The 26,097-nt window shown below is 43.0% G+C and overlaps 1 protein-coding gene across 1 annotated transcript in view; it reads left to right on the forward strand.

Moving 5' to 3' along the window:
- Positions 1-20,140, forward strand: part of TMC1 (transmembrane channel like 1) — a gene marked incomplete at its 5' end in the record, with an annotated part of 138,908 nt that extends 118,768 nt beyond the window's left edge. The window contains 6 exons of the mRNA XM_083818131.1: positions 9,254-9,321; positions 10,796-11,035; positions 11,603-11,728; positions 15,141-15,219; positions 15,316-15,451; positions 16,392-20,140. Coding sequence (XP_083674257.1) covers positions 9,254-9,321; positions 10,796-11,035; positions 11,603-11,728; positions 15,141-15,219; positions 15,316-15,451; positions 16,392-16,660 — 918 coding nt within the window. The 3' untranslated portion in view covers positions 16,661-20,140. The remainder of the gene's footprint in view (positions 1-9,253; positions 9,322-10,795; positions 11,036-11,602; positions 11,729-15,140; positions 15,220-15,315; positions 15,452-16,391) is intronic.
- Between the last annotated feature and the right edge of the window lie 5,957 nt (positions 20,141-26,097).

Genomic DNA, 26,097 nt, shown 5'->3' on the forward strand with positions numbered 1-26,097 from the left:
TTGATCATCTTCATGGCCCTCCTCTGGACCTGTTGTAACAGCTCCACATCCTTCTTTTGCTGGGGGCCCCAGACCTGGATGTAGCACTCCAAGTGGGGCCTCACAAGGGCAGAGCAGAAGGGGATAATCACCTCCCTTGACCTGCTGGCCACTCCTATTTTGATGCAGCCCAGGATGACCTTGGCCTTCTGGGCTGCAAGCGTGCACTTCTGGCTCATGTTGAGCTTTTTGTCCACCAGAACCCCGAAGTCCTCCTCTGCAGAGCTGCTCTCATTGAGTTCTTCATAGAATCACAGAATGGCCTGGGTTGAAAAGGACCTTAAAGAACATCAAGTTTAATCCCCCTGCTCTGGGCAGGGTTGCCAACCACTAGAACAGTCTGCCCAGAGCCACATCTAGCCTGGTCTTGAATGCCTCCAGGGGTGGGGCATCCGCAACCTCTCCGGGCAACCTGTTCCTGTGCCTCACCACCCTCTGAGTGGAAATCTTCCTTCTAATATCTTACCTAAATCTCCTGGTTTGAAACCATTCCCCTTGTCCTGTCATTATCAACACATATAATCAGGCATTCCCCCTCCTGTTTATACGCTCCCTTCAAGTACTGGAAGGCTGCAATGAGGTCTCCCCGGAGCCTTCTCTTCTCCAAGCTACACAAGCCCAGTTCCCTCAACCTTTCAGTGTAGGAGAGGTGCTCCAGCCTTCTGATCATCTTAGTGGCCCTCCTCTGGACCCATTCCAAGAACTTCACATCCTTCTTGTGCTGGAGGCCCCAGGCCTGCATGCAGTATTCCAGGTGGGGCCTCACAAGAGCAGAATAGAGGGGGACAATCACGTCCCTCTCCCTGCTGGCCACTCCTTTTTTAATGCAGCCCAGGACACAGTTGGCCTTCCAGGCTGCAAGCACGCATTGCTGGCTCATGTCCAGCTTTTCGTCCATCAGGACCCCCAAGTCCTTCTTCGCAGGGCTGCTCTCAAGTTCTTGTTCTCCCAGTCTAAATAAATACCTGGGATTGCATGGGATTACCTTGCACTTGGCCTTGTTAACGTCATTTGGTTCTCATGGGCCCACTTCTCCAGCCTGTCCAGGTCCCTCTGGATGGCATCCGTTCCCTCTATTGTATCGACTGCACTGCTCAGCTTGGTGTCATCTGCAAACTTGCTGAGGGTGCACTTGATTCCGTCGTCTATGTCATTGATAAAGATGTTGAAGAGCATTGGTCCCAAGACCGACCAAACCTTCTTCTACCACTCTGTACTCCTGTCCGGGATTGCCCAGCCCAGGTGTAGCACCTTGCACTTAGACTTTTTGAACCTCATTAGGTTCACGTGGGATTGCATCCCTATACTCTTGCCAGGCCATGTGTCCCTGCTTCCACTAACTGTGTATTTCCCTCTTGCACCTCAGTTTGACCAGCAAGTCCTTGCTCAGCCATCCCAGTTGTCTGCCTTCCCTGCCCGCTTTTTTACACAGGGGGATAGAGAGCTCTTGGGCTCTAAGAAAAACATCCTAAAAGAGTTGTCAGCTCTGTTCAGCTCCTTTGTCCCTAAGGACAGTGTTCCAGGGGATCTCATCTTCTAGGTCTTTAAATAGTTTGAATTTCGCTCTTTGGAAGTTCAGCATCCTGACTTTGCTCTTTGCCAGGCCCATATTCCTCAAGATCACAAAGTCAACCAGCGTTTGGTCACTGCAGCCCAGATTGCCTGCAATCTTGACCTCTTTAATGAACTCTTCAGTGTTGGTGAGCACCAGGTCAAGTAATGCTTCTCCTCTGGTTTGTCTAATACCTGGACAAGTAATTTATCCTCAGCCTACTCTAGGAATCTCCTGGATTGCTTACAGCCTGCTGTGTAGTTTTCCCAGCAAACATCCAGGTGAAAGAAGTCATAATATCATTAGGATTGGAAAAGACCTCTAAGATCATCTGGTCCAACCATCACCCTACTACCAATGTCACCCACTAAAACATGTCCCTAAGCACCAAGTCCAACCTTTCCTTAAACACCCCAAGGGATGGTGACTCCACGACTTCCCTGGGCAACCTGTTCCAATGCCTGGCCACTCTTTCTGAGAAGAAATATCTCCTAATTTCCAACCTTAACCTCTCCTGGAGCAACTTGAGGCCATTCACTCTAGTCCCATCACTAGTTTTCTGTGAGAAGAGGCTGACCCCCAGCTCGTCACAGCTTCCTTTCAGGTAGTTCTAGAGAGCAATAAGGTCTCCCCTATGCCTCCTCTTCTCCAGACTAAACAACCCGAGTTCCCTCAGCTGCCCCTCATAGGACTTGTGTTCCAGGCCTTAACCAGCTTCATAGCCCTGCTCTGGGTAAGTTCCAGGGCCTCGACGTCCGTCTTGTACTGAGGAGCCCAAAGCTGAACGCAGTACTGGAGGTGCTGCCTCACCAAAGCTGAGTACAGGGGGATGATCACCTCCCAAGTCCTGCTGGCTACACTATTCCTGATACAAGCTAGGATGCTGTTAGCCGTCTTGGTCACCTCGGCACACTGCTGGCTCATGTTCAGGTGAGCATCAATGAACACCCCCAGATCCTTTTTCTCTGCACAGCTTTCCAGCCACTCTCCCCCAAACCTGTAGTGCTGCATGGGGTTGTTGTGGCCAAAGTGCAGGACCCCTCACTTAGCCATGTTGAACCTCATCCCATTGGCCTCTGTCCATTCACCCAACCTGTCCAGGTTCATCTGCAGGGCCTTCCTACTCTCTAGCAGATTGACACTTCCTCCCAACTTGGTGTCTGCAAACTTACTGAAGTTGTACTCAATTTCCTTCTCCAAATAGTCAATAAGGATATTAAAGAGAATGGGCCCCAACACTGAACCCTGGGGAACACCACTGGTCCTGTCAGGATGAGAGCGCGAAAATGCAATGCTTCTTGTAGTTGAAGCAAGAATGCCTCATCCACAGGCTCCCCTTGATTAGGTGGCCTGTAGTAGACCCCAGCCACAAGCTGTTCTTTATTGGTGTGGTCCTTAACTCTCACCCACAAGCTCTCAACCTGTCCCTAGCTGTTTCCCAGAGGCATCTCTTCACAAACAATCCCTTCCCTAATGTAGAGGGCAACACCCACTCCCTTCCTTCCCTGTCTATCCCTTCTGAAGAGTTTGTAGCCCTCTATTCCAATGTTCCAGTTATGTGATCCTTTCCACCATGTTTCTGTGCTAGCAATCATCTCATATTTGTCTACTTGCACCATGGTTTCGAACTCTTTCTATTTGTTTCCCATGCTGCTTTCATAGGTGTAAAGGCACTTCAGCTGGGCTATCGGTCAAATCACATTTCTAGAACCCTTCCTGATTGCACTGGGAGACTTCATGAGTATTTCCCTGTTGTTACTTAGAGTGATAGTGTTCTCAGGTATTCTTTCTTCACTCAGAGCTGTATCTCGTTCCCACACTGCATCTATTTTAAAGCCCTCATGAGAAGCCCAGCCAGCTTACTGCCTAGAACACTCTTGCCCCACCTGGTCAACTGTCCCCTGTCCAGCATCAGCATGCCTGGTCTCTCGAAACTGTGTTCAAGGTTGCCAAACCTAACCTTGGGCATGGCACCAGCCTCACAGCCAGTCATTCACACAGTCTGTTTGTCACCTTCTTCCTGCGTCCCAGTTACCAACTGAGAGGACAGAAGAGAACACTACTTGTGTGCCTGATCCCTTTAACATCTTTCCAAGGGACATAAAATCCTTTTTGATGTTTTGGAGTTTCCTTGTCATAACATTGTTTGAGTCTACTTGAAAAAGAGGGGAGGGGTGGTAGTCCTTGAGACCCACCAGACTTGGTAGCCTCTTCATAGTATCATGAATATGGGCGCCAATCTCTAGAGAGATTGTCCAGATGGCAAATGGGAGCCTCAGTGCCTCTCAGAGAGGAGTCTCCAATGACTAACACCCTTCATGCCTTCTTTGTGGCACTGGCTCTGATGCAGGTGGCAGACTGAGCCAACTTGGTGTGGTTGGTCTTTCTGAGATCCCTATGGCTGGCCTTTCTGAGGTCTTTACTATTAATCTCAGAGTCTCCTCCTTCCTGCCCTAGAACATTGTGCCTGTTGCGCAGGGGCACTTCAGGGGTATTGGGGAGACGCCTCCTGCAACTCTGATCAGAGACAAGGGTCCACTCTCCCTTGTCCTGTGAGTCTTTCAAATGTGTTCGTTCAGGACTGGAAGCTTGTTTACCCTCCCCTTGCCTGGAATTAAAGCAGAGCTGTTGTTTGGACCATGTCAACGTATAATATCATTTGTCAACCTCCCACACAGACTCCCAAAAGCTAAGCTGTCTGGAGAGCTCTTCTCCCAACAGAGCCAACAGTTTGAAAAACTCATCCAGCTGGGCACACTTGCACCCATGACACCCACCTGTACCTTCAGGCCCTGGGCTTTCAGAGACTGGAGTTCCCTGGGACTGAGGGTTTGGGATAATCTTTTGATCCTCAGGAGGTCTGTTTGGGCGTAGGCATCTGCTCGGGGAGGTTGCTGCCCCCCCCCCCCATCTGGGTTTCAGCCTCAGACCAGCGGGCTTGGTGGGTGGACACCATTTCTGTTTCAGTAGGAGGTCTTTCCTCTGCTGATCCCAGGACACAAAATGAACGGTCCTGCACACCATCCCTGCATGCTCTGCTGGGCCAACGACCGCACCATGCCCTGACTGCCCGCCCTTGTCGCTGCACTCCAAAGTCACGCTCCCCAGGAGCTGCCTTTCTGTGACAGAGGATGGGTGCTTCTGGCTCTGCCTGAGCCTTGTCAGCCACCCTCATGAGGGCTGCTGGGTCCTGGTGGCTCTCTTGAGTGACCTCGAAGCAGAAAACCTCTGCAAGCTGTGATCCCCCACTTCACAGCAGAATGAGTCTGCCCTGGAGCTGATCTCCTTAGTGAGGCAATCATTCTGCCATTAACACTTCAGACTTTTTTGTTTATTTGTTAGGGAAGTTAAAGGAGTATAATACAGTTATTTAATCAATAGAACAAGGCCGATACAAGAAAGCCTTAATTAAGTGACTGGACTGAAGAGCTGTACAGATACCATCCTTCCTTCTAGTCACCCATCCATCCATACGGCCTGGGGGAGCCTGCCCCAGAAAAGGGGCCCTCAGCCCCACCAACCATCCTTCTTCTTCCACATGAGGGCATCTTCCAGGCCACTCCCAACACAGCCGCCTTTGGGCATGCATGGGCCACTTCATCACAGAGGCTTGCTGAGGTCACAGTGGCCACCACTGCCCCGCCTTTGCTCCGGGCCCTATAAAACAGGAACCCTGCAGGTGGCCCACCACTCGCTGAGCTTCTAGGCCCTCTGACAGCCAGTTTGTGTGGTAGCAAGAAGACCAGAGGCAGGAAGGCAAGCAGCAGCCCTCCTCGGCGTGAGAGGACAGCAATGCAGTCCAAGGAAGCACCGAGAAGGAAGGCACCTAACAAGAAGGAGACATGTCATGGGCAGAGGGATAGCACGTGTGGCACAACTGACATCAGCGCTTAGGGGACCTCTGGCGCCCAGCCCACAGACACTTACAAGTGGTACCATTGACACCACAACGATGCAGGGAACAGGCTGCACCCTCAGCCATACAGCAACAGAGGGCCTAGGCCTTTCCATTGGTGCAATGGTGGCATGGGGCGAAGGCAGGAGCATCAGGCAGACAGCCGTGTGGAGCAGAGACGTGCCCATAATCTGGAACACAGTGTAGGACCCAGCCATGGCCCTAAAACAGATAGCAGCGTCGATTCCATGCATAGAAATCATCCAGACAGTGGCATGGGACCTAGGGGTGGAACTGGATGACTCCGTGGTTCGGCACCCTGGCATGAAAGCATTCCGGATGAAAGGCATCCTATTTGGCCAGTCCTGGGCAAGGACTGGCTTATCCTTCTGCCTAACACCATGGAGCCCATGGAGTGGGATCCACCAGATGTGGAGGAACTGATGGAATTGGATCCACCTCCACCAGATCAGACCTGCGACTACTGCGGCATGTCTTTGCTCTGTGCCATCAGACCAACAGTGTCGCAGGAGTGCCAGGCAAGCTCCCTACTCGTCGCTCAGGCTCCATCCCAAGCATTAGCTTGGAGCTGCCAAACAGCATGAACATCCTGCAGACTTATCTGCAAAGTCTCACAGCAATAAAGAACTCTTGTTGCTGATTCTCAGGGGTTGTGTGAATGCTTCTTTTCCATCCCCCAGCCCTTGTGCGAGAGGTGGCATCCCTTCTGCACAGAACCTTGAGGAAGAGCACAAGAAAGGACCCAGCTTCCTTCAGGCTGCTGTGCTGGGGTGACAGGAGGAGTCCCCGAGGGCCACCATGCACCTTTAGCATTTGTGAAAATAAACTGAGGGGTGAAAATAGTAGTGTGTAAGCGATTATAGGTGGCTAATTTCTTATATGAGGAATGAGTTTCTATATTTGAGTAATTGGTAACGACAGACATGGAGAAGGCTGAGGTACTCAAAAACTTCTACGCCTCCATCTGCACTGGTAGACGGGCTTCCCAAGTCCTTCATTTCCCTGAACCCCTAGGTGGAGGCTGGGGGATCAAAGTCCCACCCACTGTAAGTGAAGAGCAGATTCGACACCACCTGACGGATCTAAACAGGTACAAGTCCATGGGACCTGATGACATGAATCCCAGGGTCCTGAGGGAACTGGCTGATGTAGTTGCCAAGCCTATCTCCATCAGAGTTGAAAAGTCCTGGCATTCAGGTGATGTCCCTGGTGAGTGGAAAAATGGAAACAAGATGCCCCTACTCTTCAACAATTAAAACAAAGAATTAAACAAAGAGCACTACTCTACTCAACAATTAAAAAAATTAGGAGATATTTCCTCTCAGAAAGGGTGGTCAGGCATTGGAACAGGTTGCCCAGGGAAGTGGTCGAGACACCATCTCTGGGGTTGTTCAAGGAAAGGTTGGACCTGGTGTGTAGGGACATGGCTGAGAGATGAGTAGTTAGAAAGCTGCCTGGCAGAGAAGGACCTGGGAGTATTGGTTGATAGTCGGCTGAATGTGAGCCAGCAGTGTGCTCAGGTGGTCAAGAAGGCCAACAGCATCCTGGCTTTCATAAGAAACAGTGTGGCCAGAAGGGCTAGGGAAGTGATTGTCCCCCTGTACTTGGCTCTGGCGAGGCCGCACCTCGAGTACTGTGTTCAGTTTTGGGCCCCTCGCTACAAGAAGGACATCGAGGTGCTCGAGCGAGTCCAGAGAAGGGCAACGAAGCTGGTGAGGGGTCTGGAGAACAAGTCTTATGAGTAGCGGCTGGGTGAGCTGGGGTTGTTCAGCCTGGAGAAGAGAAGGCTCAGGGGCGACCTTATCGCTCTCTACAGGTACCTTAAAGGAGGCTGTAGCGAGGTGGGGGTTGGTCTGTTCTCCCACATGCCTGGTGACAGGATGAGGGGGAATGGGCTAAAGTTGCACCAGAGGAGGTTTAGGTTGGATATTAGGAAGAACTTCTTTACTGAAAGGGTTGTTAGGCATTGGAATAGGCTGCCCAGGGAGGTGGTGGAGTCACCATCCCTGGAGGTCTTTAAAAGACGTTTAGATGTAGAGCTTAGTGATATGGTTTAGTGTAGGACTTGTTAGTGTTAGGTCAGAGGTTGGACTGGGTGATCTTGGAGGTCTCCTGCAACCTAGATGATTCTGTGATTCTGTGATTCTGTGATGGTTTAGTGAGTGACATTGGTAGTAGGGTGATGGTTGGACCAGATGATCTTGAAGGTCTTTTCCAATCTTATTTTTTCTATGATTCTATGTTTCTATACAGAGTAAAAAATGTACAGAGAAGTATTAAGTAGTGAGTGTGAACCTTACAGCCCATACACAAGGGTTTAACCACTGTTAAGAGAAGCCATGGACTGATTGGTCAGCAGTGAGGGGACACCTTATTTCCATGTTATATTACTGTTCTCAAAGTGCCAATTACACATTTGCTCGTAGTGTATGATGGGCATACTGTTGTTGTACAGAAAAAGTGCTACTAGTAGCTCAAGTAAAGGGTGTGAAGATACATAAGGAATCAGAGTCAGTGCTACAGCCTAGAAACTGTGCTGATTTGCATGCAAAACAAAAATAAATAAAAGAAAGGAAATTGATCTTACAGAACTACTTGTGTCAATTTTCCAAACTCTTTACACCATTAGAGCTTACAATGAACAAGGAATCTTCCAATGAGCAAGGAATCTTCCAATGAGCCATACCCAGATTTTCTATATTATTGATAGTCTTTAATTTGAAAGATCATCTTGAGCTTTCCTTCATTTTCTGCAAAGACAGCTTATCTGATAGATACCATTGCTGCTGTAGAAACCACTTAACTGTTAATGAAACAATGAAACTTTTATTTGGCATTATGTAAGAATGATTCTAAAGAGCTCCCCTTATTCAACTGTTTTTCAAGTTGAATACTATTTAATCTTACTTTATTAATAATTAGTAATTAATACTTAGTTGAAGGTGTATTTAATCTTTCCTTGCATACAAGACAATTCATAAGTACACACAATATAAATAGAGCAATTTGTTGTAAACGTACATGCAGATATCTGTATATGCATGTATATATATACATACATATATATATATATACATAAAACTAGGCAGAAAGAGTGTAGAAGCTCCAAATATCCCAACATATTATAATTTGTAGTTATGACTTTAATTTGTTAATTTTAACAGAATATCTTTGTTTTGATTCAGACTCAAGGAAATAGTTGGTTTTGTACCTCAAGCCCATTACTCCCCATGTCAGTTGTCCCTGTAATTAATACCTGGATCATCATTCATGATCTTTTTGACCACCCACTTGGTGAATCGTGCATGTCACCAGCTATGTTGTAGTATAACTCTTTCTTCCAAGACAGTTTATTAAGCAAAAGATTGTGAAAATGTAAAACTCAATGGATAATATGTTTGAATAATAAATTTTAATGTAAACCAAAATTTTGGAGCCAGTTTCTTACCAGAAATGTTTATTCTGGTACATATGCACAGAAACCTGCCTACAAAATAACGTGTGCATTTCAGTCATTGCTCAAATTCAGTGTTCTCAGTAAAATTCTGCAACCAGTATTAAAGTCTATCTGTTGGCCTTGAGTCTTATTTATTTATTTCATGATTCACTGATAATATGCAACAAGAGACTTTACAATACAATACCATTATTCTGCTGCTGTTGGAAGTGACAATTTTAATCTAGCATAAGTCATCTTAAAACCTTTTGTGCAAGTCTAATGAACAAATTTGTGTTATTTCTTTCAGCCATCGTATTCAGAGTTTGACATAAGTGGGAATGTGCTGGGACTGATCTTTAACCAAGGCATGATCTGGTAGGTGTGGCAAAGTGTGTCTCTTGTGTCAGCATTCTCCACAGGACTGCAGGATTTATCAGCATCTGTGAAATGAGGATCCTGTCTCATTGTTTTAGTCTGATGACAGTGTGAAGCAATATATATCAGATGCTGGTACAGTGGAATCAGTGGGACAATTTCTAAGCTATTTCTGAGCTAAAATCATGGGACCAGATGCATCAGGTTTCGCAGATCTGAAACGGAATGAAAAGAGTTTCAGTTGCAGCTGGTGAGCTGGCACTGCCACAGAACTAGAAAGGATGAGACGTACATATGTGTGCGTTTGTTTTCTGAGATGAGAGAGAGAGTACACTTACAAAGGCTCTTTCATTATTTGTTCTCACAAAGTGACTGAAATGCAGTTCATTTGCAAGTCTTCTCCATACTGATAACCTATTGGCAAGAATTTGTCTACCATGTTTTTTAAGTTATACATACAAATTTTGGCAATATCCATAAATTACCTAGAGTTTGAACTTGCTGAACTTGTAGAGTATTTTACAACTGATTTCTTTGTGGTTAAGAAATAGGGCCATTAGGTCTCTGCCTTCATAGACCACCAATCCTTTGCCATCTCTTTTAATTGAAGATATGTGGAAAGAGGAAGAAGAGATATTAATATCATATACTCTGACATGACATCTCTATACTTACAGGGATGTTTCCAACCACACAGATTTTTTTCCCCTATTTTATAAAGAGAAAAAGAGTCACCCAGAAGCAAGGTGACCCAGCCCTGATCAGTTGAACAATGATAAAGGAAAAAGTAGATTCCTGCTATCTGTACCATTTGGCCAGGCAGTTAAAAATAACTGCTCTTCAGTCATCATGGCACAGGAAACATGGTCAGATAAAAATAAAATGGTCCCAACTGCTTCTGTGTCATAACCATGCAACTGTAGAAAATAAGGAAAAAAATATGACATTTAGCAGAATCAATAAGTTCATTGGAATAAGGCAGTAAATAACCATAGTAACAGAAGTAAAATAAATGTCAATTTAGCAAAAATAATCTTCCTAAAATGGTACTAATATACTAAGAAAAATAATAAAGAATAATCTAGATTATTTCAGTAACACCTAGATTTTGGGTTACTTTTTTTTTTCTGTCTTTTTTTTTTAAATGAAACACATGACAGATGCTTCATGAACTAATGGTACAAAGTAAGAGGGAGTAACGTTTCATTAAGTGATTATCTCATTCACAGAGAAAGATAATTTTGGAGCTTTGAAACAAAAAGTACATATGGAGAATTCTTTCTGTATGCCTCCAGTTCTTCTTAAAGCAAGAAGAGGCAACACCAGTAAAAAAAAATAAAAAATAAAATAAATAGGATTTTAAGAAAAACAGTGCACACAGTGATGTTGCAAAGCACACCAGAGTGGGAAATAGGTATCATATTTAGGCAGAAGTCCTACTACAAGGTGTTTGTTTGTTTATTTGTTTTTCTAGGATGGGGTCTTTTTACGCTCCATGTCTGCCAGCAATTAATGTGTTCCGCCTCCACACTTCAATGTACCTGCAGTGCTGGGCAGTGATGTGTTGCAATGTCCCCCAGGAGAGGGTCTTCAAAGCTTCCAGATCAAACAACTTCTACATGGCCATGTTGCTTTTCATTCTCTTTCTCTCCACACTGCCTGCTGTGTACACCATAGTCTCCATCCCACCATCTTTTGACTGCGGTCCTTTCAGGTATTTTACATTTTACATCCACCTATTGTTAATACCACATCAAATCACAGTGAATTATCCAGTAATGAAAAGGATTTTCCTTTATAACTATTAGCACTTGCTAGGTTGAGTGTTTAATTATGTGACGTTTCTCATTATGGATAATCATTGAAGTTGGAATCCTATAAAACTGGTTAATTATTTTAAAAAGTTTCCTGTTTTTTTTTTTTTTAAATTATTTTTCTGAATTGTAGAACAGAAAGCCTTTTCTTTTGATTAGCTGTGATGTAAACATTTGTTATTACTTCTCTAAATCAGAAATTATTCTTAAGGAGTATATCAGTGCTTTATTATGCCTCTACAGCCTGTTGAGATTAAAATGTTGGTGTCTATTTTTCTCCTTGAAATACATAAATCCTGTTTTAACTAAAGGTAGTTTCAGAGTTTTATGTTTTAAATAATGCTAACGTATTTTTTTGACTTTTTCCCTGATTTGGTGTGATGTTATTAACTCATATATTCATAATACTGAATTGGCATTGCTAAAATATTTGGATATGATATATTGTCACATTTTCTGTTTAACAGTGGGAAAACTAGAATGTTTGAAGTCATATCAGAAACTCTGGAGCATGACTTCCCTTCTTGGTTTGGGAAGGTATTTGGCTATGCCTCTAACCCTGGACTTATCCTACCTTTTATATTACTGATGGTGTACGTATAGAATATTAACTGAAAACTTAATCCTTAATGAAAGGTCTGATCAGTTTCTTTCCTTCTGAATCTTTACTGCATGCATATCTAATTAAATATGGTATTGATTCCCCCATGGTGAGGGACTTTAAGAATTTAGGTCTTTTAGTTGAACATAATTAATGTGTCTCTGCACAAAAGGTGATCTCTGTTTTGTTCAGCTGTTTTCAGCTTTTTTTTTTTTTTTTTTTTTTACATTTTTTTGCTCTTGCTATCATAACGACAAAACTATTTAAATGCAAAAGTCTATGGGATCTGATGTTGTTGTGACCTTGATCAGCTTGTTCAGTAGACAGAACAACATGTCATAAATACTTAGCAAGTTCAGTAGAAAACTCACAGAACAGTGACTGTCGTAAAGCAGAGCTATTTCTCATTAACTTTCAGTGAGCTTGGTCTTGAGTGCCTGTGCCTTTCCTTGATGTACCTTATGTTGTCGGGACTAGAGGGAGAGAGGGTGTTAGAAATATACTATGGAGATGTTCCAATCTCAACTGCCTAAAATCACCTCGAGTCCTATTCCTTCTTATGGAACAAGGCTAGTAGGGATTTTTCATAAGTCACTTAAAGAATAATGACCCCTGAGTAGTCTTTCTCAAAAACTATATTGAGTCCTTCTTCATAAAGACATTTTAAACTACTGCTCATGTATATCACAATTTTTGCATACTGCTGAACTAAAAGCTAATTCTAGGTAGAAATGAGCTGGGATTTAACCCTGCATTGTAGAATTGCCAAGAAATATAGAGAAGATTACAGAATATAATACAAATTGCAAAATACTTTATGTGAGCAAAATGAAATTCTGAGATGAAATTTTACCAAGATTCACTTAACATTTTGTTCCATTTAACCATTAGCTAGAAAAACAAAAAGACTGGAATGTCCTCTGAAATATGGGGTTACCTTTTACTTATTTTTTTCCGAGTAGTATTCCTATACTGCAAAGATCCAAGACAAAAATACCAAAATATAAATGAGAAAGAAAAAAAAAAAGGAAAATACAAGGCAAAATCAGGCAAAGCAGAGTCAACAGCAAATGAAGATTAATTACTTACTGATTAACAAAGGGTTTCATATCAGAATTTCTCTAATTAAATCATGAGAGTAAAAAATACTAATTTCATAGAGTTATCACAAAAATAATGCAATATATTGAAAAGTGTAACCAAATTTAGAACAAAAATTAAAACGTCCGGTTTTGGCTATTCTCCTAGAAGTATTTGACTTTGCCTATTTATAGAATCATAGAATCATAGAATATCCTGAGTTGGAAGGGACCCATAAGGATCATCGAGTCCAACTCCTGGCACCACACAGGTCTACCCAAAATTTTAGACCATGTGACTAAGTGCACAGTCCAAACGCTCCTTAAACTCCAAAAGGCTTGGTGCAGTGACTAATTCCCTGGGGAGCCTGTTCCTGTGTGCAACCACCCTCTCAGTGAAGAACCTCTTCCTGATATCCAGCCTCAACCTCCCCTGCCTCAGCTTGACACCATTCCCGTGGGTCCTACCACTGGTGATTAAAGAGAATAGGTCGGCGCCTGCCCCTCCACTCCCCCTTGTGACGAAGCTGTAGACCGTGATGAGGTCTCCCCTCAGCCTCCTCTTTTCCAGGCTGAACAGGCCAAGTGACCTCAGCCGCTCCTCATATTTCTTCCCCTCTAGGCCCATCACCATCTTTGTAGCCCTTCTCTGGACACACTCCAACAGTTTTACATCCTTTTTGCATTGTGGTGCCCAGAACTGCACACAGTACTTGAAGTGAGGCCACACCAGTGCAGAGTAGAGTGGGACAATCAGTTCCCTCAACCAACTAGCGATGCTGTGCTTGATGCACCCCAGGATACAATTGGCCCTCCTGGCAGCCAGGGCACACTGATGGCTATTGTTCAGCTTGCTACAAATCGAAACCCCCAGATCCCTCTCTGCAGGGCTGCTCTCCAGCTTCTCCTCCCCCAGTCTGTACGTATAACCAGGGTTGCCCCTTCCAAGGTGCAGGACCCGGCACTTGCTCTTATTAAACTTAACATGGTTGGTGATCGCCCAGCTCTCCAATCTGTCCAGATCTCTCTGCAAGGCTTTTTCACCCTCAGGAGAGTCAACAGCTCCTCCAAGTTTGGTGTCGTTGGCAAATTTGCTCAAAACACCTTCTAGTCCTACATTCAAATTGTTTTTGAAAACACTGAAGAGGACTGGCCCTAAAATGGAGCCTTGAGGGATCCCACTAGTGACCATCTGCCAACCTGGTGTGGCCCCATTTACCAAAACCATTTAAGCCCTGCCCATCAGCCAATTGCTCACCCATCGGATGATGTTTTTATTTAGGTGTATGCTGGACGTTCTGTCCAGTAGGATCCTATGGGAAACTGTGTCAAAAGCTTTGCTGATGTCCAAAAAGATCACATCAGCTGGTTTCTGTTTCCCTTGACTGACTAGATGGGTGATCTTATCATAAAAGGAAATCAAATTTGTTAGGCAGGACCTACCCCTCGTGAACCCATGTTGGCTGGGACCAATGACTGCATTGTCCCCCAGGTGCTCTTCAATAACTTCAAGGATTATCTTCTCCATAATTTTCCCAGGCACTGATGTGAGACTGACAGGCCTGTAATTTCTAGGGTCTTCTTTCTTGCCCTTCTTGAAAATTGGTACAACATTTGCCAGCTTCCAGTCTACTGGGACCTCTCCAGATTCCCAAGACAGCTGAAAAATAATTGAGAGAGGTCCTGTGATGACATCAGCCAGCTCTTTAAGCACCCTGGGATGAATCTCATCTGGACCCATGGACTTGTATGGATCCAGGTGGAGCAGCAAATCCCGCACACGTTCAGGGTCGGTAGGGAGTTTATCATTCCCACCATCTTGGTCCTCCAGCTCAGGGCACCCTGGATCCCGAAGTCCATCATCAGCGTTGAAGACGGCGGCAAAGAAGGCATTAAACGTCTCTGCTTTGCCTATGTCTTTGTCTGTGAATTTTGTATTACTTCAAAAGATTTTATAAATATAGTTTACTAATTTTTAAAGTGTGTCGTACAAGTTAATTAACTTTTATAAACTATTCAATGAAACACCCATCATAGCAATGAACACATAGCTTAATTGAGCTACCTTAGCAACCATAAGAGTGAATGTAGAGTATAAAAGACAGAATAATTTATTTCTGTTCCTCCCCACACACATACCTTGAAATGAGTACCTTCTTCATACTCTGAGGAAACACATTATCCACTCACTGTCAAAATACTACTAGTGCTTAAGCATGATGAACAAGGAAAAATACAGATTTGATATTAGCACAGTTGTAGTTATTGCTATAGGAAGTCTTTAAATCATTATCTAACAAGATGCATTCTTTTCTTGAAATTTAGCCTGAGTATTTATTATCTCAATGCTACATCCAAATCCTACAAGGAAGCTAACTTGGAACTTAAAAAGAAGCTACAAAGTGTAAGGAATAAAGAATTGTTGAATTTTGGCTTTACTAATTATTAGAGAAGACATTCAGGTTACTGAAAGATGCCTTCTCTATTTCCCCATCATTAGCAAGCAGAAGAAAATAAAAGAAGAAATAAACAAAAGGCACAAAAATCAAATGAACAAGAGGAAAATCCATTTGAGACAGAACCACCACAGAGAAAGCAAAAAGGAAGCAAGCAAGATGAATCTACTCCAAATCAAGGTAAGGACAGTTTTTAATTTCTCAAGATGAGATATACTTGTATTCCATACCAGTGTTGTTCACTGTCTTATCTGCTTCCTTTGCCATAATTTCTTGAAAGATGTTCACAATACTGAATGACAAGTATTAGCCTAGTATCCAGTCCATTTTTCTTCCTTTGGCTAATTTCAGAAATGCTGTAACATCACTCCACAACAGGCAACACCTTTTATCAAAGTAATAAAACTAGTAGAACGTGTCACAACCTTGTCTGAATGTCAGTGATCCCTCCTATCCAATAACAAATCATTAAAAAAAAAAATGCATCCTGCTGATATTTCTTTCATCCTGATACTTCTTTCATCCTGAACAGCTGAGGACAGCATATGCCTTCTGTGCCAAGGTTCAATGGCAGAAGGTGTAGTGAGAGGACAGTGTGGTAATAACCCTCATCAGAAAGCCTAACTTGGTCAGGCAGGTTTCAATTGGTCCATAAGGATTTTACAGACTGTTTCCTCCCCTCTGAATATTACTAGTCTTTCCCAATCGTGCATGCCATACAATCAGTATAGATTAAGCCTAGCAGAGAAATGCAGATTAGGGATGACGATCTGTGGAAGAACCACATGGAAGGCATGTCTACAGCCTCAAAACCTGCCTCTTTTATTTTGGAACTGCTGACCTTCATCACCATTTATAGATGATATCTTCTTGCCAATGAATTTAGCTACTTGGGAAATACTTCTACTTCTCTTTGTTGGGACCTTTCAGAAAGAACTGGAGAGAAAATATGGTGCAAGGATCATGAAGTCGCATTGTCCCTCATTTCAGACTGTTGGTGTGGTGGCTCCCAGACCTTCCATCATATGCTGTAGTGGACAAGGTGCTTCAGCCTTTCCCTCATAGAGAATTTCTGTTCTGCGTTTTCATTCTGTAACTCTGTTCTCCTAATACATTTCAGATAACAAGCAAGGACAGAGTGGCAATGAAGCAAAGAAAATGGGTCAGCTACAGGAAGCAAGTTCCTCTCAGACACTCCAGAATCCAGGCTCTGCCCCAAATGGTCACCATCCAATGCAGAACAGAGGAGGAAACCTTCTTCCCCCACCCATTGCTGTGACACGGCCACCAGGACCTTGGGGGTTTTCAACACCAGGCTATCCACCTGGACTCCCACACTTTCCAGGGGCCCAGCCAGGAATGCCCAGGGGCCCGCCTCACTACAGATAAGGAGGCTGTCCATAATTCTCTTTTGTGTTTTGTGATATGGTGAAGGACACCGAGGAAGGCAAGAGTGGTGTTGCCCCAAACAAACTCCTTAAAGTGCAGAACTCCATTGTGTTAATTATAAATCTTCATCTGCATAAAAGTTTCTATGAGAAAATATTACTTCTGTCTGCTTGTGTTTGAATACATTGCAAAAATGTGTTATCTGTGTCGCTAGGTTACTATACTTAAGGATATTTACTGGGAGACATTTGTTAGAAGAATGAAAATTATTTTGTATTTAGTTGCTTATTTTCTTAAAAGCTTGAAAGTGTGTACTTAAGAGCTTTTCCTTTTCCTCAGAAGTGTTCACTGAAAACAAAAATTCTTACAGTGTATTGGAGTCAGTTGTACTTAAAAACTGCATATAGCTTGTCTTCTGCTGGTGAGATAAGTTTTTCCAAAGAGTTCAGGTTGTACATGGCAAAACGGGGATTTCTTCAAAAGATGGATGATTACCTCTAAAGTCTTTGGGAAAGTATTTTAAAGGTAAAAGAAAAACAATATTTTGCTTGTTGCTATGAAGAAAATTTAACTGCTATTACAGTAGTGCTTTTAGTCAATACAACAATAAAGAATTTTACCATATTCAGAAGGACTAAAAATAAACAAATAAAAAATAATAATCAAAGTGGTGAAGATATTTCTTATGCAAAAAGTGAATTTGAGGAATAAAGGTAATAATGTTATGCAATATTTTTGCCTAAACACTCACCAGGATTTGTTATTGCACACAGTTACCTGTTACTGCAGAAGAACACGTGCTATACAATCTGCTCTGTGGTTTTATTGGTGTCATTTTGTATTGACCTCTATAGAGTTCAGGATGGAACAGATCCTTTGTATGATAGGTCTAGTGGACACACAGAATAAATACAGGTCCATGTGCTGTTGTTACTAATTCCAATGAGACAGCTATATTTTTATATTCATTGTCCAGAAATTGTGACTTGATATTTATTTTAAGACTCACAAGATGAATAACAACAAAGCAGCCAACAGACTGTCTTATAAAAAAGAAATGTAATTCCATTGGTGGCCTTCTATATAATATGTGTCCATTTTGAACAGTAGAAAAAAATAATCTTATCTCAGTATACGACAAGTCTGTGATGTCACAAAAATAAATAAATAAAAGTCCATGTAATCGGATTATAGGACCTATTGAAAAAGGTTTATTTTAAATCAGTATAAGCTGTGTATCCCTATAAAACACAGTCATCCAGATGCAATTTCCAGCTCAAGCAGTCTTTAAATCAGTTGCCAAATACTAGGAGGATATACCAAGGGAAAGTTAACTTTATACTTGACTCTTGTTCTGCTTCCAAAAGCATCTGCTATCAGCTGGAGATAAGATATTAGATCAACCAGACCTTTAGCCAGTACCAGCACTATCGCTCTGCATATGAATACAAAGTACTGCTAGCCAAATCAAGAGAACTACAACTACAAGAGAAGGTCTTGTAGCAACTACAAGAGAAGGTCTTTCTTAGCAAACAGACTGGAAGCGCATTGCTACTAAATGAATGCTATGCATTGCTACTAAATGAATGGACAAATGGGTTAAGATTGGATCCTAAGACATATCTGCATCTGTGGTGCAGTGGGTCTTGTAATGTAAATTAGACAAAGTGCAGCTAGGAGCAGTGCAAATCATTTCATCTTTTGAAGATGAGGTTTGATAAGATAGGTTGAAAAGGTACAGTAATTCAAACTGTTTTTAAGTGGAATATTAAAATATTTTTTCCAATATGTCTAACATTTAAACTGAGTGTATTTTTAGCCTAGAAACATATAAGATTGTGAGTAGTTTCATCAAAGTCAATCTACACCCCAGTGCTCTAGGACTGTGCCTCATCCATGGTTTTAAGACACATATTTCCCTACAAACTGGGAAATGTCTGTAATGAGACACTGATTAGCTTAGAGAGTTTTTGTTAACAGCAACAGACATTTCATAAGAAAATACTGGATATTGCTTAGAAAAAAAGAGATGCTAGCAAAAATCAAGACTATGGATTGCAGCCTGCTTTGTAGAATGTGTGAAGAAACTAATTTTAAAGACACTTTGTGGCCTGGTGATCCATCAAGAGGATAAAATATAGAACAAAGTTTTTCAAAGTTGCTGGAATAAATTACAGTGGCAAACTGGTTATGATGAAGTCTGGTTCCATGAAACATAGGGAGAGGTTTATTCCACATACACTGGCCTTAATAAGGATTCCTAGTTCTTTTAGGAGTCAAAATTTTCTTTGGGCATTAAAGGCTTAATCAGTATTAGTTGGCTTGGTATTTTATTCTGCAGAATTGTTTTGTATCATGAATGGGAAAGAAACATAGACAAGAATCTAACAGTTGAAATTATTCTGAAAACCTTTCTGTTAGACCTGTATGCTGTATTGATTTTCAACAATAAATGCCTTCTTGGAATGCACCTGTGTAGGCAGCAATTAGCGTGTGATAGCTCTAACATGTATAACAATAACATGGATAGATGTTGCTCACGTCTTGTAATCAGCATCAAATGGCTGTGAATGAAAACAAAATATTTATTCTTATTCATTGGTACTTCCAAGTAAAGGCCTTTCTGTGCTTTATGAAGCTGTGCTTTTAGAGCTTTCTAGATTTTTTTTTCTGTTTAATTGCCTACCATATTATTAATAAAATAAAATGAATATAGGAGACAAGATCTTATATTACATGTTGCAATCTCCAAAACTAAACCTACCTTTAAGAAAACATGCTGTTTACTCCATAAAAGTAACTTCAAAATAGTTACAAGGATTTTGTGTGATGAGATTTAAAGTCATATTTCCTTTCTGTGCAGCCTTTCTCCATCATAGAATTGCAAAAGCATTCAGTTTGGAAAAGACCTCTCAGATCATCTAGTCTATCCTTTAACCTAGTACTAACAAGTCCACCACTAAACCATGGTACCAATTTCTACATTTCTTGAAGACCTCCAGGGATGGTGACTCAACCACTTCCCTGGGCAACATGTTCCAATGCCACACAACCATTTCAGTAAAGAAACTTATCCTAATATCTAACCTAAACCTCACCTGGCACAACATGACTCCATTTCCCCTCATCTTATCACTTGGTGCTTAGGAGAAGAGCCGGATCCCCACCTTGTTACAAACTCCTTTAAGGTAAAATACAGTAAGGTCCCCCTGAGCCTTCTTTTCTCCAATCAAAACAACCTCAACTCCCTCATAAGACTTGTTCTCTAGACCCTCACCAACTTCATTGCCCTTCTTTGGACACACTCCAGCAGCTCAATGACCTTGTGGTCAGGGGTGAAAAACTGAACACAGTATTCAAGGTGCATCCCTTCTATATATTGTCTTTCAATTCAACTACATTATCTTCATCATCATCATCATCATCATATTATTATTATTATTATTATTATTAATGATAATAATAATAATAAATTTTAAAAACACCTTATGCAACGTCCATCCTCTTACTCACATTTCTACTCCTCTATTTGAGTCTTGTACCGTGCTGAACAGGTAACAAATACTCTTAATAACACGAATAATACTTTGATTCAAATAGTGCACAATGATCTTGCTCATAGAGACAGAATATATTTTGTTTTCAGTTGGAACGCATAACATTTTCTTTCTTCTATGTTGTCAGACTAGCAAATTGTGCTAACGACCAGCAAATTGTGCTAACGATACCTCAGAGCTTTATTATCAAATTACTTTCAGTGAAGTCAGGGCTCGGTGTATCTTCCCACACCCCATGTCTTCCCCTGCACAATTTACATGCTGTTTTCACAGCACTTTGGCTGAGCATTTCATATAATTTTCTGTATAATATTTTTTTTCCCCATATTACCATATTATTACAGAGCAGCTTTCAAAATATCTTGAAGCCCTGCCAAAGATGTAATTTCTCACTGACCTGTGCAAATTATAATTACTGTAAAATATAATTATTGACTACATCTCCCTTCTATTTGTCTTTTTTTTTTTTTTTTTTCTGTTGAATGAATTCAGACTGAATTCACAGCAAGTGGGAGATAGGACTTTTCATAACATGGCGATGGCCCAGCTGAAGTGCATCTACACTAATGCACGCAGCATGGGTAACAAACAGGAGGAGCTGGAAGCCATTGTGCAGCAGGCAGGCTACGACTTGGTTGCCATCACGGAGACGTGGTGGGACCACTCCCACGACTGGAGTGCTGCAATGCCTGGCTATCGGCTCTTCAGGAGGGACAGGCAGCACAGAGGGGGTGGTGGCGTGGTTCTCTACATTAGAGAATCTTTTGATGTTGATGTTGTGGAACTCCAGGCTGGGAATGATAAGGTTGAGTCCCTGTGGGTTAGGATCCGCGGGAAGGCCGGCAAGGCTAACTTCCTGGTCGGGGTCTGTTATAGACCGCCAAACCAGGATGAGGAGATGGATGAGGAGTTTTATAGGCAACTGACAGAAGTTGCAAAATCGTCGGCGCTTGTCCTCGTGGGGGACTTCAACTTCCCGGACATATCCTGGAAACACAACACGGCACAGAGAAAGCAGTCTAGGAGGTTTCTGGAGAGCGTGGGAGATAGCTTCCTGACGCAGCTGGTCAGCGAACCTACCAGGGGTGGTGCCCCGCTAGACCTTCTCTTCACAAACAGAGAAGGACTGGTGGGAGATGTGGTGGTCGCAAACTGTCTTGGGCAGAGTGACCACGAAATGGTAGAGTTCTCTATTCTTGGCGAGGCCAGGAAGGGGACCAGTAAAACTGCTGTATTGGACTTCCGGAGGGCTGACTTTGAGCTGCTCAGGACGCTGGTTGGCCGAGTCCCTTGGGAGGCGGTTCTGAAGGGCAGAGGAGTCCAGGAAGGCTGGGCGCTCCTCAAGAAGGAAATCGTGATGGCACAGGAGCGGTCCGTCCCCACGTGTCCAAAGACGAGCCGGCGTGGAAGAAGACCGGCCTGGCTCAACAGAGAGTTGCGGCTTGTGCTTAGCAGAAAAAAGAGGGTTTATAATCTTTGGAAAAAAGGGCGGGCCACTGAGGAGGACTACAAGGATGTAGCGAGGCTGTGCAGGGAGAAAATTAGAAAGGCCAAAGCTCATCTGGAGCTCAACCTGGCTACTGCCGTTAAAGACAACAAAAAATCCTTTTACAAATATATCAACGCGAAACGGAGGACTAAGGAGAATCTCCATCCTTTACTGGATGCGAAGGGAAACCTAGTTACTAAGGATGAGGAAAAGGCTGAGGTGCTTAATGCCGCCTTTGCCTCAGTCTTTAGCGGCAATACCGGTTGTTCTCTGGATACCCAGTACCTTGAGCTGGTGGAAGGGGACGGGGAGCAGGACGTGGCCTTTGCTATCCATGAGGAAATGGTTGGCGACCTGCTACGGAGCTTGGATGTGCGCAAGTCGATGGGGCCGGATGGGATGCACCCGAGGGTACTGAAAGAACTGGCGGAGGAGCTGGCCGAGCCGCTTACCATCATTTATCGGCAGTCCTGGCTATCGGGGGAGGTCCCAGTTGACTGGCGGCTAGCCAATGTGACGCCCATCTATAAGAAGGGCCGGAGGGCAGACCCGGGGAACTATAGGCCTGTCAGTTTGACCTCAGTGCCAGGAAAGCTCATGGAGCAGATTATCTTGAGGGTCATCACGCGGCACTTGCAGGGCAAGCAGGCGATCAGGCCCAGTCAGCATGGGTTTATGAAAGGCAGGTCCTGCTTGACGAACCTGATCTCCTTCTATGACCAAGTGACGCGCTTGGTGGATGAGGGAAAGGCTGTGGATGTGGTTTACCTTGACCTCAGTAAGGCTTTTGACACAGTTCCCCACAACATTCTCCTCAAGAAACTGGCTGCTCGGGGCTTGGACTGGCGTACGCTTCGCTGGGTTAGAAACTGGCTGGATAGCCGGGCTCAGAGAGTTGTGGTGAATGGAGTCAAATCTGGTTGGAGGCTGGTCACTAGTGGTGTCCCCCAGGGCTCGGTACTGGGGCCGGTCCTCTTTAATATCTTTATCGATGACCTGGATGAGGGCGTCCAGTGCACCCTCAGTAAGTTTGCAGATGACACCAAGCTAAGTGCGTGTGTCGATCTGCTCGAGGGCAGGAAGGCTCTGCAGGAGGATCTGGATAGGCTGGAGCGATGGGCTGAGGTCAATTGTATGAAGTTCAACAAGGCCAAGTGCCGGGTCCTGCACCTGGGGCGCAACAACCCCAAGCAGAGCTACAGGCTGGGAGATGAGTGGCTGGAAAGCTGCCTGGCCGAGAGGGACCTGGGAGTATTGGTGGATAGTCGGCTGAATATGAGCCAGCAGTGTGCCCAGGTGGCCAAGAAGGCCAACAGCATCCTGGCCTGTATAAGAAGCAGTGTGGCCAGCAGGTCTAGGGAAGTGATTGTGCCCCTGTACTCGGCTCTGGTGAGGCCGCACCTCGAGTACTGTGTTCAGTTTTGGGCCCCTCGCTACAGAAAGGACATGGACGTGCTCGAGCGAGTCCAGAGAAGGGCGACCAAGCTGGTGAGGGGTCTGGAGAACAAGTCTTACGAGGAGCGGCTGAGGGAGCTGGGGTTGTTCAGCCTGGAGAAGAGGAGGCTCAGGGGCGACCTTATCGCTCTCTACAGTTACCTTAAAGGAGGCTGTAAAGAGGTGGGGGTTGGTCTGTTCTCCTACGTGCCTGGTGACAGGACGAGGGGGAGTGGGCGAAAGTTGCGACAGGGGAGTTTTAGGTTGGATGTTAGGAAGTACTTCTTTACCGAAAGGGTTATTAAGCATTGGAACGGGCTGCCCAGGGAGGTGGTGGAGTCACCATCCCTGGAGGTCTTTAAAAGACGTTTAGATATAGAGCTTAGCGATATGGTTTAGTGGAGTACTTAGTGTTAGGTCGGAGGTTGGACTCGATGATCTTGAGGTCTCTTCCAACCTAGAAATCTGTGATACTGTGATACTGTGATAACATATCCTTTTCATCACGAGATTAGTGATAGCCAGAACCTGGAAATAACATACATAATGCATACAGTAATAACATCCATGGAGATCTGTGGACATCTAGAACAGATGTAAAGTTAAAAGAGGTTTAAATACAAAGGATCAGTTTGTTACCATACCTTGATAAAAATAGTCACAAAATGCTCACTGGAAAATTGGGTAGAGTTTTTATCTATGCATAATCCTTTTCTTAGTTTTCTAGCCTTCTGTGAACAAGCTGTCTGTTAAACACGTTGTGGCTAAAGGGTAATTCAAAAGCAGGTAACATCTGTTTTATGTTTGTCTTTTAGTGAAAAAGTTAGGTCTTATGAATTCACTATAAACTTTGTGCTGTACATGCCACATAACTTGTCACCTGTCTGCATTATCATAACATAGCATATAGCATAGCATAGCATAGCATAGCATAGCATAGCATAGCATAGCATAGCATAGCATAGCATAGCAGAATAGAATAGAGTAGAATAGAGTAGAATAGAATAGAGTAGAATAGAGTAGAATAGAATAGAATAGAATAGAATAGAATAGAATAGAATAGAATAGAATAGAATAGAATAGAATAGAATAGAATAGAACAGAACAGAACAGAATAGAAAACAGTGTTTGACCATGATCACAGTAAAGAAATTTTTACTAATAAACTAGTCTGAAACTCCCTGGGTGCAGCTTTGTGCCCTTCCTGTGTATAATGTCATCAGCTACCAAGGAGAAGAGACCAGCACCTCAATCTCTACTTCTCCTCCTCAGGAAATTGCAGAGAGTAATGAGGTCACCTCTCAGCCTTCTCTTCTCCAAACTAGAAAACACAAGTGCTCTTAGCCTCTCCTCATAGGACATGCTTTCCAGATTTTTTGCCCTCCCCTGGATGCTTTCAAGTATCTTAACACCTTTTTTATTTTGTGGAAACCAGAACTGCACACAATACTCAAAGTGAGGCCACACCAACACTAAATAGAGCAGGAGGATCACCTCTCCCTGGCAGCCCTGCTGTGGCTCAGCCCATTGGCTTAAGAGAGTGCAGGAGTGATTTCAGCAGCAGGCTTCTTCCACAGGGGCCTCATATTCATCCACCCAGTACCATGAGCAAGAAGGTATCTCCCCATGGCCACACTCCATCACATGCAGATGCCAAATACAGTTTCCGTACACATATTGTACATGACAAGTAACCATTTCCCTAAATAACAACGTTAGGCTGGAAATTCACATATCTGTATTGACGAAAGACAGAAAAACAAAATATTTTTTATGACAGTGTTTGTTTTATTTCCTAAACATAGTGGAAAGGATGTTTCATAGATTACAGACCCTGTTGGCAGCTTGCAAACAGAAATTTTGCTAAGGTTAAGACCTCAGAAAGGGTTGTTAGGCATTGGAATAGGCTGCACAGGGAAGTGGTTGAGTCATCATCCCTGGAGGTCTTTAAAAGATGGTTAGATGTAGAGCTTAGTGATATGGTTTAGTGGAGGACTTGTTAATGTTAGGTCAGAGGTTGGACTAGGTGATCTTGGAGGTCTCCTGCAACCTAGATGATTCCGTGATCCTGTGATTCTGTGAATATTTACATATTTGCTAATATTTGCTTCTACTTACATTGTTAGAAGATCTTAGGTACATGTAAAGAGCTGGAAGATGTTTGGTTTTAATGTTAATGATTCAGGGCAGAAATAAATATTCACCTACATATTTGGGAAACACCTGAACATCTGACCTGTGCTCCATGCTCTGATTCATTTATCCTGCTTTGTATGAAGATCTGAAAAAGGAGCTCACACACCACATCGGAATTTTTTCTTTCCTTTGAGGCATAACATCTCAGCTGCAGTACGTAGTCGTAGAATGCTGTGAATCACGTCTTGCAGAAGTGTCGACAAAATAATAAAAAAGAGCATTGCACACTTTATGTAAGGCTTTTTTTTTTTTTTTCCCCAGTTGGAAGATATTTTGTGTCTTTGCACATACTACACTGTGTGCTTGTCACAGTTATTTACATTTCAAAAATATTGCCTATTTAATTTGGAAGGTACTCAAGAAAGAAGAATTTCAAAACATTGTGGTTGAATATTTTTTTTTACCTTAAGGCGTTTCTTATCATATGTGCCTTTCTATTATACAATAACTAATGAGATTTGCAATAAATTACATTTATCAATTACCTTTTGACTATTTTGTCTGTGTTCTTGCCAGATCTCTGAGTCTGCAGGAAGAGCTTTCTTTCTTAGATTATTCTCTCCCTCTCTTTCTTGGAATTAGATCAGAAAAAAATAATCCTATATGTAATTTGTAGTCAATAGTGATAATGAACCATTATCTCAAAACACTGGAGCAGGAAGCAAAATATTTATACTGGACAAAATTAAATTACAGATTTCTTAGACCACACATTTTACAGTCAATGTAAATTCCCTTTACTAAGGTTGTTAATTTAATAT

This window comes from Anser anser, assembly GCF_964211835.1.
Source record: "Anser anser genome assembly, chromosome: Z".
Taxonomy (NCBI): Eukaryota; Metazoa; Chordata; class Aves; order Anseriformes; family Anatidae; genus Anser; species Anser anser.